Here is a 13,323-nt window from a genome sequence, read left to right on the forward strand (position 1 = left end):
AGTCAAATGACCATATACTGTAAAGGTTCCATATATTTTCATAATAACAAGTAGTACACTGTAATTTTGTTCTTTATATGAATTTTTAATGTAATTTAAATAATACAATTTTTAATAAAATATTAATAAGCATTATTTTCCTAACCTTTTAATTAAATATTTAACTGTAACCTCTTTGGAGAGAGATAAATGTTTTTACTATGCATATTTCATATAAAAGTTATGTTAACGTGGTTTTGTTGGCTCATACACAGTTATTTTATGATATACATAAAATAATTAGGTAGTTTGTAATTGCATGTAGTTGTTATGTGGCTAGTAATTTCATGCATTTTTATGTAGCTTGTAATTGCATGTTTTTTTTATGTAGCTTAGATATAACTGTTTTATCATAAAAAATTGTTTTACTAACATTAACTTACTAACATAATTATACTAATTTAAGTAAGTTTTGATGATGGGTATTTTATGTATATCATTCATTCTGCTGTATGTGAGTTGATCTAAATTTAAATATAATATAAATAGTTTTCAAGTATTAAATTAGAACTGTGTCTTCAAAGAGGTTAAACTATAATATAATTGATTTTAAGAAACCACTTAACAGGCTGTTTATACAATTTCTGCTGTTTTCATTAAATTTATTATTTTTACTACAATTTTTTTTTAAATAAGCAGAATTTTTTCATTTGCCAATTCATAGTAATGGCTTTTTTCAATCGTATTTGATCTGTTTATGTAAAACAGTCTTGCATCTTATTTTCTTTGTGAATTCACTTTTATTTTATAATTACACTAAGTAAATAACCATATTTAACAACACAATTAATTCTAAAATGACCCTTTGATTATCTACATATAAACAAATTTATGAATATAACACATAATCAGATTTTTTAGCTTTCATTTAAAAAGATCTTCTATCTAACCATAACCATCTAATGATACATAAATCTGTTTTTGACACCATCAAACAGTATTTGAAAGTATACTGGTCTTCTGTAGAGAATCATCAAGGAACTATTACAGTATATCCGTCAGGAGTCATTTCAGTTGTATTTAAAAGGCCCATCACTATTACCGTTGATAATTTTTACAGGAATGTTAAACCTAAAAATACACTACATTAAACCTTTCGTATGAGCAAACTATATATATATAAACCCCCTGGTTTTATTTAGTCTTCTACAGTATATGCCATATCTTGCCTGGTGGTTATCCACTGAAATTATTAGTTTATTTCTATAAATGTATATTTTTTATAAACCATTTTCCAAAACCATGTAAAACTGAAATCGAGCACATTCTCTTTTCTTATAAGAGATTAGAATTTGTGATTTAATTGGTACCAGTCACCTGTTATTAATCATTTTGCACCTCCCACTGTTCACGTATAAAATTTGATTGTAATTATATTTCATATAGTTGATGAAAAAAGACTTCCTTATGGATTACTGAATAATAAAATTTAGTTTTTTTCTGTAATTCTACAGATAAAGGGAACTTCAATATTACATTTAGTATTTGCATTATTTAATACCGCCTTTTCACTTGGATTGTCATCAATTACAACTTCGTTCCATTTGCTATTCATTAGTAACTTTACCTTTTTTTCTGTAATATAAATTATAGACTTTTGTTTTTCTTATTCCAACTGGGATTGGCCATATTATGCTGTGAAAATGCCTTCTTAAGAGAATCTTAAAAGAGGTAATTAAGAGGTCTGGATGGTAATGCATACATCTGCACAAGTGCAAAAGGGAAAAAAAGAAATATGGAAAATAAAGTAAATTCATTATGATTAAAAACTCTCAGAGTAATTGATTTCTTTGAAAAATCTACTATTTTAATATTGAAAATAATAGAAAAATCCCATAAGTTATATTTCTTCATATCAATAACATTTTTCTGTTTCGTTTTTAGAAATACAGTTTCAAATTAAGTAATTGTAAAAATACACATATTAGAGTATTATTATACAGATAGCAAATTTGCAGATATACTTTGGCACAGTTCAGGGTATATTATTTTAGATTGTTACTCAACAGCTGGCAAATCTGATATACTCTGACAGTTCAGGGTGTATTATTTTAGTTCTTGCTTCACACGAAGCAAATCTTATATGCTGTGACAGTTCTGGGTATATTATTTTAACTTTTTCCTTAACGGGTAGGAAATTCGATGTGCTCTTGCACAGTTCAGGGTGCTTTATTCACATCAGAGCTTATTAGGTACCAAATATGAAACAATTATTTTTAATTATAATTCTTGATTACATATTGACAATGTAAATATCTATGTTGTATGCAGTGAATAGTTCTCGCGAGTTTTGGGTACATAAAGCATTCGTATCGCGTCGCGACCGTATTTCATCATCCCGATATCGTTCATCGGGTTTCGGTTTGGGGGGTGCTGTGTATATAAATGTGTCTATATATTTGGGGGGTGATATATAAATATGTTAATGTTAGAAATAGTTTATTCATAATATTTATAGTTATTCTATGTTTGTTATGTTTCTTTGTCTTTTCAGCTCATCACTTCACTTCACTACCAGTGGCTGAAAGTCCTCCCTATAAATCATGTAAAAATTCCTTTTGTAGTTTAAATTGCTTATTATAATTTAATTTTTATTTTATTAATGAGTAGGTTATTAAAATGACCTTTTTTACAAATTATTTAAATTTTATTCATTTCATTGACAAAATTAATCATTTAAATAAATTCAAGAAATTAAAAAAATAAGTAAAGATGTACAGGCAATTTCTTAATTAACTGTAGCTTTTAAATCTGGTTCACATAGGATATTTATATTTATTTTTATATATCTATATATATATTTTATATTTATTATATTACATAAGCTTTTTCTTAAATTTTTTTGGTAGGTGCTAATCAAATTAAGGTTAGAGCATATTTATACCTACTTACAATTTTAAGAATTTTTTATTTTATTTGAAGTATTTTAAATTTTGAATACCCCTTTGCTTTCCCCAATCAGCGTTCAGCCAGCCAGCCACCTGCTGCAAAGAAGATGCATGCTTGCATGTTAGTTTAATTTTTTCAAACCAGGGTTAGTTGATTTTAGAGGTGCCATAATAAATTATTTCATTTTATTTGCTAATTTTTTTATTAAAAAAATTAACTTGCTTGCAAAATTAGGTAAATCCTAAGTAGAATGATTATTTGAAAAAAAACCATCTAGCATAACACAGTAATTCAAATTACTTCAAAATTTAATAATTTTTATATGTAATATATTTGCCTTGAATATTAAAAAGGCATGAACTGATTCTGGTTTTTAGTGTGTAATTATTTTATATTTTAAATATTTTTAAATTGTTGGGGAAATAAGTGATTGGTGTAAATAAAGTGTGACATTGAAGTGCAATCAAGATCAAATTGTGAAATTAACGTTATCTTCCTCACTACAAAAATTTACAAACTATAAATAAAAATGAGACTTGAAATAATGCAGATTACCAGGTTATATTCAACATCTCGTCAACTTTTCACTTCCTCCTGCATCCTATATCTTCAGAGTACCAGATCAATAGATTCTTTCAGCTGCTCGATGGATTTGATCCTTGGATTAGTCGTGGTGCTGAATGTAAAGCTGTGTAGCCAAATGGTAAAATATTAAGGTACCACTAATTCTTTACCACATCATATATATTTCACAATAATACTAGTATTTATTAAAAGCCACTCCATCCATTTATATAATGTTTAGCTTCAGTTAGAGCAACCAAGTAATGGAGCTACTCACTCTGTGGCTTCAACCAGCCACTATCACTTACCTTGTACCATGGGCCAGGGCCAGGGCCAGGGTCAGAGCTTTACCTAGTCTAGTCTAGTGGTTAACTCATCATTGCAAATCAAATGATTTCAAAGTCGAGAGTTCTAAGGTTCATATCCTAGTAAAGACTTTTAAATAGATTTGAATACTAGATTGTGGATATCAGTGTTCTTTCATGGTAGGGTTTCAATTAACCACACATTTCAGGAATGGTCAACCTGAGACTGAATAAAACTACACTTAATTTGCATTCATACATATCATCATCCTCAGAAGTAATACCTTATGCTGGTTTCAGGCTAAACAGAAAAAGAGAGGGTCAGAGCAATGTTTTAGACCCCAGTTTATATCATCAATAGGTAACTTTCTCTTTTGATACTGCAGTTACTTTTATTTCTAACTTTTTTAATAATTTTATGTAGATCTGGCATTAAATGTCATACGAAACACAGAAATTTTATGTGGCAAATTACAATATAAATGCAATAAAGGAAACATAAGTATAATAAAGAGCAGAAACTTTGTATACATATCAACAAATGCCAGTATCTGGTCAATGGCTAATTTGTTTCTGATTATATTTCATATAATGTTAAATTTTATACATATATATATATATACGTACAAATTTTATAAATTTTGTTAGTTACTGCAATGAAACTTATAAGATTATCTTAATTTGTTGGCTTATATTTCAAGAAGACTGTTATTCATATTTTAAACCTTTCTTATAATATTTTGAGTATTTATCAGTTTATCAGTACAGTATACAGTAACAGATTTTGAGAGATTTCATCGTGTAAAATGAATGAAATAAGAATCAAACTATTGTCGTGACAGTCATCTTCACTTAGATATCCCCAAACTTTTAATTATATTTGAATTTTATCTACATTTACAGATCAAGAACGGGTTTTGATAGATGAAACAAAGCGATATCTTCATTTAACATATTATTTTAATAGAAGATATATTGTGTGAAAATTTAGAAGTGGTTTCACGAGTTTTTTCTTTTTTGATATGGAAATTCTGTTTAGTCCTTTATTGTTTTGCTTGCTTTGGCAATGAATGGCCTGACAGCGGTTTGAAAATTTAATGAAACCATGCTCGCACCTCTTTGTCAAAACTTGTTGTAGAATATACTTACAAAGTAGATGGTATATAAATAAATATTTCATGAATTTTAAATACCAGAGCAATCAAAGCAAGTGGAAACATATATAAAATTGTAAAAATAATAAGAAAATAAATGATGCAGTTCATTCTACAAAAAAAAAGTATGATTTAAAAAAAATAATATAAAAATTAGTAAAAGGATCAGGTGGTATACCGAACCGACATCCTGTATCGATTTTTGTTACCATTCAACATTATTCTTAGGTGAAAATTTTAGCTCGGCCAAATAGGTCCATATAACACACATTCCTGGATGCGATATAGATCTGTTACCATCTATATCAGTGAACCTTAATTCAGAATAATTTTTTGCTTCTATTCTTGGTAAAAGCGCTCTGATCTTGTACGACAGGAATCCCTGCTCCCTTAAAAGAGGCTTAGAATTTCTTTGAGCGAGTTGTCTTGTTTAGCTATCCTTTTGTGGATTACTCCTTTCTAACCTCCATTTTTTCCTTTATTTTCTTCCACCTTGATCTATTAAAATTGTGCTTTTCAATGATTTCTCACTGGATATCTAACGATGTTGGGGATGTAAAAAATTCAGTGTTCTATGTATCAATCTAGTCTGGAGTAGGGAACAGCTTTTCTTATGTACCTAGCTAGCTAGCGATTCTATTTCTGTAAAAAATCGCTCTGTAAATAGTTCTACCTCAGGCAATTTATGGAGTAAAAATGGACCACCTAATCATTGCTAATAAATATTTTTTTAGAAAAAGGTCAATGCTATCATAAATGAAATGAATTTTAATAACTAAAATAAAACTAATTTCACAACCGGTAATTGAATTTGTCTTATTTTCTTTTGTTTCAGGTAACTCAACGGTTCATTTAATATTCTAAGGGAGAGCTGCCATGTAAGTGGCCCTCCTTATATTGTTGTACTCCCTTTTACTGTAGAATAATTTTCTATTAAAGGTACTTACTTTTGTTATTATTGTTTAATATTATAAATTTGCTTGTTAAATATAAGTTGTTTAGCTTTTAAGTTCATAGTATAATATTCTGATAAAATCGAGGTAGGTCCCAAGTCCCAGTAGGGTCCCCTGATAGGAACTTTCCTGTAGGGATTTTTTATATGTACTTTTGTGTGTTTTTGTTTCAGGTTCAACATAAATTTTACATTTTGTTATTATTGTTTAATATTATAAATTTGCATGTTAAAAATAAGTTGTTTAGCTATTAAGTTGATAGTATAATATTCTGATAAAATTGAGGTAGGTCCCAAGTCCCAGTAGGGTCCCCTGATAGGAACTTTCCTGTAGGCATTTTTTATGTGTACTTTTGTGTATGTTTCTGTTTCAGGTTCAACATAAATATTATATTAGAATTACTTAGACAAGTAGTGTAAATTAAGTTTTATGAAAATAAATGTAAAATTTTGTATATGCTGTGTATGTTTTTCAGGTTCAACGTAGATATTACTTTATTATTATTAGGTTAAGTTGTGTCTGCGATCCCAATCCCTAATAGGGTCCCAGTAGGTTTCCCCATTGATAGGATATGATATGATTTTTTTCAATGTTTTTGTGTCGCATGGGAACCATGTTCTGCCTTGTGGTTAGGTCCAGTTCCTATGTCATAAAGGGGGAGGTTTTTTAGTCGGTGAGAGCCCGACACTACCTCTGTTGCGGGCGCAGAGGGTGGCTGGTAGAGCTTTTTCCTCCTCCTACGCAAAACAAAAAAAAAAAAAAAAAAAATTAACAGTTCATATTATGTACATTACTAATCTTTTTGCCAAGTGATTTTGAGTTGTAGGTGCTGTACAATGGGAGTATTTTAATTCACGGAAGCTGTGGCAAAAAAAAATGGTTACCGATTCTCAAATGTAATATTGAAAGTGGAAAATGATTTTGGAAGATAAAGAAAATTTTAATTAAAGTGACTATCAACCGTAGTTTCAAATATGGATTGAATAAAAAGTAAGTACCGTAAATGTCTAATAGAATTTTTAAAACTCAGCAAAACATAAAAAAAAGTTATGTATATCTAGAATTGTACATGATGATTTTAACAAATTTTAGGTGCTGAATTCAAAACTTATAAAATTTTGTGTAATACATCGAATTTTTAGATACATACGATTTATTTACCAATAAATGCATAATCAGTGTTATAACAATATTTCAAAAAAGTATTGTCAAATATTAATTGCAATAAATCATATCTTCATTTTCCTGTTCAGCCTCCGGGAATCATCTTCAGGGGATGATATGTATTAGTGTAAATGAAGTGTAGTCTTGTACAGTCTCAGGTCAACCGTTACTGAGATGTGTGGTTAATTGAAACCCAACCATCAAAGAGCTCCGGTATCCACGATCTAGTATTGAAATCCGAGTAAAAATAACTGAAACTCGGGCTTGAACCTCTCAAATTCTAAATCAAAGCTTGCCAAATCCATTCTGATACCGTCCTAAAATTATTTTTTTATATTTTAGTGCGTTTAATTTAAGAGTGGTGTTTTAAACATTTTTTTTTACATATTTTTTATTTATTTATGCAATTGTTTTTGTTCATATAGTAATGAACTATGGATCATCTTTGGAAATTATTTAATTTATTTTTTTGTACCTATTTTGGGTCTTTCCGTTTCTTTAATTTTTTGATTAATATTTCCTTTTAGTTTTAATTTTGTAGGATTTTCTTATTGTCTTTTTTTTTTTTTTTGTTGTTCTGGTTTAGGGGTTTATTTTATTATAATTGCCGGTTGATCATCTAATTCTGTTTATTCTTTATTGGGTTGTATACGTAGAATTTCTCAAAGAATTTCTTATGAAGTTGTTTTTTTTTTAGTTATTTTTTGTTTTATTTTATATTGTGAGTCTTTTAATTTAAATTATTTTTGTTATTTTCAGTTTGATGTTTGATTTATTTTTTTTTCTTTTCCTTTATTTATAATTTTTCTTTCTTGTATTTTAGCTGAAACTAATCGTTCTCCTTTTGATTTTTCTGAGGGTGAGTCAGAATTAGTTTCTGGGTTTAATGTTGAATATAGATCATTTAGATTTTCTTTATTTTTTTTGTCTGAATATAGAAATATGATATTTATGAGATTTTTTACTTGTTTAGTGTTTTTAGGGGGTGATTGTATAAATTTTTTTTTTTTTATTAAGGTTGTGTTTCTTATTTATTTTTTTGTATGGGTTCGTGGTTCCTTTCCTCGTTATCGTTATGATAAGTTGATATATATATGTTGAAGGAGTTATTTGCCTGTTACTTTAAATTATATTTTGGTTTTTATTTTTTTTAGGATTTTTTTGTTTTTCATTATTTTAAGGTGAAAAAAAAGTTAATAGTATTTTATACTTTCCTATAATTTCAAGTTATATTGCTTTTAGCTTATTAACTTGAAATTTACAATTTATCTCATATTTTTGTAGACATGGGATGGATAATAAAGAATGAGAAGTAAATTGTGGTCAAGATTTGACCTGTAATAATGTATGGTTCTTCTACTGGTCGTGCTCCAATTCATGTAAGTAGAATAAATGTATTTACTATGATTCAAAATATTATTTTATTTATTGGGTAGAATGATCTTGTTTGAAATTTTATTTTTATTGAAAATGGTATTGATATAATAATTAGAATTGATATTATTAGTGCTACTACTCCTCCCAGTTTTCTAGGGATTGATCGTAGAATTGCGTATGCGAATAAAAAGTATCATTCTGGTTGAATGTGTGGGGGTGTTCTTAGTGGGTTTGCTGGAGTAAAATTTTCTGGGTCTATAGTTAGGAATGGGTTTAAATTAATTATTATTGTAAAAATAATTATTGTTATTGCTATTCCTAAGATGTCCTTTGTTGTAAAGTATGGGTGGAATGGGATTTTGTCAATGTTGTTTTTTATTCCTAGTGGATTAGATGATCCGGATTCATGCAGGAATATTAAATGTAGTATTACTATTATTGATAATATGAATGGTAAAATAAAGTGGAATGTAAAGAATCGATTAAGTGTGGGGTTGTCTACAGCGAATCCTCCTCATACTCATTGTACTACTATTTCTCCTATATAAGGAATTGCTGAAATTAAATTAGTAATTACTGTTGCTCCTCAGAAGGATATTTGACCTCATGGTAGTACATATCCTATAAATGCTGTTGCCATTAATGTTAAAAGAATTAATGATCCTGATATTCATGTTTTTTTTAATTTAAATGATCCATAATATATTCCTCGTCCTGTGTGTATAAAGATTAGAATAAAGAATAGTGATGCACCATTTGCGTGGATGTTTCGAATTATTCATCCGTAATTTACCTCTCGGGTAATGTGTACAATTCTTTTAAAGGCTTTATCAATTCTTGGTGAATAATGTATTGCTAGAAATAGTCCTGAGATAATTTGAATTATTAAGCATATTCCTAAAAGTGATCCAAAGTTTCATCATAATGAAATATTTGATGGTCTTGGTAAATCAATTAAGAATGAATTAATTGGTCTTGATTTACGTATAGATTTAAACATAAGTTTTTTTAAGTGGTCCTTCAAATGTTCTTACGATGTTATTTACTGAGATTATTGTAATAATTAGGATAAATATTATTGTAATTGTAATGTTTATTTTATATATTCTAAAAAATTTTCTTGTTGATTTTTCTTCAGTTAATTCGGTTATTATTTCTTTTATTTCATTGAGTTTAGTAGTTATTTCTGTTGTTGGGTCTATGTTTCTAATAACAATAGAGGTTAATATTACTAGTGTTCATATTAAAAAAATTTTTTTTCTTGGTTTGAATTTTTCATTTGATGCGATTCTTGATATGTATATAAATATAATTATTAGTCCTCCTACTGTTGTTAAAAATATAATATAGAGATATCATGATGATTTAATTGTTATTGAATTATTTCTGCACATCAAGGCTGTTTGAAAAATTATTATTGATCCTAGTGATATGGGGTGTTTAAGTATTGGAGATACAATAATGTTTGATAAAATTAAATATTTTGTGAAAATTCAGTAAGTATTTTAATATAAAATATTAGTTTTGGATACTAAAGATGATTTTTTCTTTACTGATTTTGTTTAGATAAATTTTTTTTAAATTATGATTTACAAGATCATTGTTTTTTTTAAACTATCCTAAACTTGACTTATGATAATTACTTATTTTTTTGGTTACTTTTTTAGATTAATTATTTTTTTATTTGTTCGTAGGCATTTTCTTTTATGTCTTTTGGGGCTTGAATATTTATTACTTTATTCTTTTTTTTTTATTTTTGGTTTTATAGGTTATTTTGATTTTGATTATTATTTTTTAGTTATTTATTTGGTGTTTGGTGTTTGTGATGGTGTTTTAGGACTTTCTTTATTGGTTTTTTTAATTCGTAATTCTAGAAGAGATTATTTAGATAGATTAACCTTATGTTAAAATTTATTTTTTTTCTTTTTTCTTTGATCCTTTTTTGTGTATTAAATAATTGATTTGTTTATTTAGTGGGTTTGTTTATGTTTTTTTTTTTTTTTTTTTTTTTTTTTTTTTTTTTTTTTTTTTTTTGATTTTTTTGTTTCTATTTCTTATTTTTTTATAATTGATAGGATTTCATATATTTTTTGTTGCTTGAGAATTTGAATTTTTATTGTTGTTTTATTATCTGTTTATTTACATTATTATTTTGATTTGTTGTCTAAGATTTATATTTTTTGTTTTCATTTTTTATTATTTTTTTTGTTTTTGGATTTTATTGTTATTGATTTTTTTTATTTTTATTTTTTCTTTGAGTGTAGATTGATTCCTTTATTTTTATTAATTTTTGGGTGAGGTTATCAGCCTGAACGTTTAAGTGCGGGATTTTTTTTAATTTTTTATACTCTTTTTGGTTCTTTTCCTTTTTTATTTAGAATTTTTTATTTGAATAGTTTTTATGGTTATTTTAATTATTTATTTTTTGATTTTTTGCTGAATAATTATTTAATGTTTATTATTTTATTCTCTTTTTTGATTAAGTTTCCTTTATTTGGATTTCACTTGTGGTTGCCCAGGGCTCATGTTGAGGCACCTACTTCGGGTTCTATAATTTTAGCTGGTGTAATATTAAAGCTTGGTGGTTATGGTTTTATTCGTTGTTTAAGTTATATTTATTATTTTTTATTTAATTATGGTTATTTTTTTGTTAGTATTTGTTTATTTGGATGTTTTTTTGTAAGAATATTCTGTATAGTTCAAAGAGATTTAAAGGTGCTTGTTGCTTATTCTTCTGTTTGTCATATAAGCTTGGTTATTTGTGGATTATTTACTATATCTGGTCTTGGATTTATTGGTTCATTATCTTTTATAGTTGCTCATGCCTTTGTTTCATCTGGTCTTTTTTTTTTAATTGGTATTATTTATGATCGGTTAGGAAGCCGAAGATTCTTTATTGTTAAGGGTTTACTTAATTATTTACCTTCACTTAGTTTCTTTTGATTTTTGTTTTGTGTTATGAATATATCTTGTCCTCCTAGATTGAATTTATTTTCTGAAATTTGTTTAATTATTTCTATTTTGAGATGAAGATTTTTTTCAGTTATTTTTTTGATGTTTATTTTATTTTTTTCTGCTTGTTATAGAGTGATAATTTTTTCTTTAACTCAGCATGGTTTATATTCTGGTGATTTAATTTTAATTAATTCTTGTTGTGTTCGTGAATTTTATATTCTTCTTCTTCATTGTTTTCCCATCTTTTATATAATGTTTGACTTATTTTTTTTTTTTATTTTGCTTATTTATTTTAATTTAAAATTTTGATTTGTGATGTCAAAGATCTTTTTGAGGATAGGCTATGTTTTTCTGCTACAATCTTTTTTTTTTTTTTTTTTTTTTTTTTTTTTTTTTTTTTTTTTTTTTTTTGTATTTATTTGTTTGAGTATAATCTTGTTTTTTTTTTTGAGTGATTATTTTTTTTTTTTAATTCTTTTTCTATAAGTTTAATTTTTTTTTTTGATTGAATTTCTTGTTTTTTTATGTCTTTTGTATTTTTAATTAGAGGTTGTGTTTTATTTTATAGTTTAGGTTATATGAAGGGTGACTTAAATTTAATTCGTTTTTACTATCTGGTTTTTATATTTATTTTAAGTATGGTTTTTTTTATTTTAATACCTGATTTTATTTGTTTATTGTTGGGTTGAGATGGTTTGGGACTGGTCTCTTATTGTTTAGTTATTTATTATCAAAATAGAGTTTCTTTGTATTCTGGTCTTATTACTTTGTTAATAAATCGTGTTGGAGATGTATTTTTAATTTTGTGTTTGGGTTTATTTATAAATTTTGGTTCCTTTCATTATATTTTTTATATTAATTTTTTTAATAATGATTTTATTATTTTGGTTTATTTAGTTTTATTTGCTTCTTTTACTAAAAGTGCTCAGTTTCCGTTTTGTGTTTGGTTACCTTCGGCCATAGCAGCTCCTACTCCTGTTTCTTCTTTAGTTCATTCTTCTACTTTAGTAACTTCTGGTGTTTATTTAATTATTCGTTTTAATTATTTTATTTTATTTTGTGATACTTATTTTTTAATAGTTATTTTTTAATAGTATCAGCATATGGTCTTTTCAGAACGTTTTTTCGTAATTGCTTGCTCTTTGGTACACTATTCAGCAGCCGCTAAGAGGTGCGAAATGTGACATGAGGACAATCAGGTTTCCGGCTGCTCGTATCTCACTGCGTACCGTTATCACATTTAAGGCTTGTCTGACAAGGAATTAGATGTCAGAGCTAAGTAGATAGATTAGTTTAGCTTATTCTAATTAGTTAGGGATGCACTGGCGAAGAGGTCGGTTTTATAATCTGAAGAGTCTCATGGGAAAACTCAGGTGAGTTAGAAATGAAGAGGATGTAGGGAGGGGAGTAGAGGATGTAGCATAATTTCAGTAACAATGTGAACAGTTGTAGGAATTCTTGAAGGCAGTCGAAGCGCCTCTCCAGCGGTTCGCAGACGAGTGATATCAAGGCTTAATGAGATTAGGAAAATGTTCTCTGCTTTGCCGAACAGATTTAAGAAGCTTCCCTCTAAACCAACTGAAGTCAAAGCAAAAACTCAACGCTGCCTTACAGGCAGCGAGAGGTCAGCTTTGAAGAAATTCACCAAATTTCTTCATAACAAAAAGCATAATGATAAATTTAATAATTTATTTGTGGATTGAATTATGTGTGAACTGTATATCATTAAACAAAAAATTATGCTAATATAACTTGTACACTTATCAGCAATGTCAGATGGAGGACTTTTATCCCAGAATTTAATCGTGAATAGAATCTTCATTTTCATCATATTATATTGGAAAGGAAACTGTAACCTATGAGTTTTCAATTTAATTATTAAAATATATTAAATGTGCAATACAATAAGTAAAAAATTAATGC

The 13,323-nt window shown here is 27.2% G+C and overlaps 2 protein-coding genes and 1 long non-coding RNA gene across 3 annotated transcripts in view; 1 reads left to right on the forward strand and 2 right to left on the reverse strand.

The window, feature by feature from the left end:
* The window catches only part of LOC142320900 (uncharacterized), a 192,877-nt gene that overhangs the window by 149,610 nt on the left and 29,944 nt on the right, over nt 1-13,323 (reverse strand). The gene's annotated exons all lie outside the window — the stretch shown is intronic.
* On the reverse strand, nt 8,320-10,004 carry LOC142321648 (cytochrome b-like). The gene is given in 1 exon segment (XM_075359910.1): nt 8,320-10,004. A coding segment is annotated over 1 exon segment (807 nt). The 5' UTR covers nt 9,446-10,004; the 3' UTR covers nt 8,320-8,638.
* LOC142320750 (NADH-ubiquinone oxidoreductase chain 5-like) lies at nt 11,804-12,491 on the forward strand. The gene is given in 1 exon segment (XM_075358743.1): nt 11,804-12,491. A coding segment is annotated over 1 exon segment (567 nt). The 5' UTR covers nt 11,804-11,924.

This window comes from Lycorma delicatula, chromosome 3, assembly GCF_047948215.1.
Source record: "Lycorma delicatula isolate Av1 chromosome 3, ASM4794821v1, whole genome shotgun sequence".
Classification (NCBI taxonomy): Eukaryota; Metazoa; Arthropoda; class Insecta; order Hemiptera; family Fulgoridae; genus Lycorma; species Lycorma delicatula.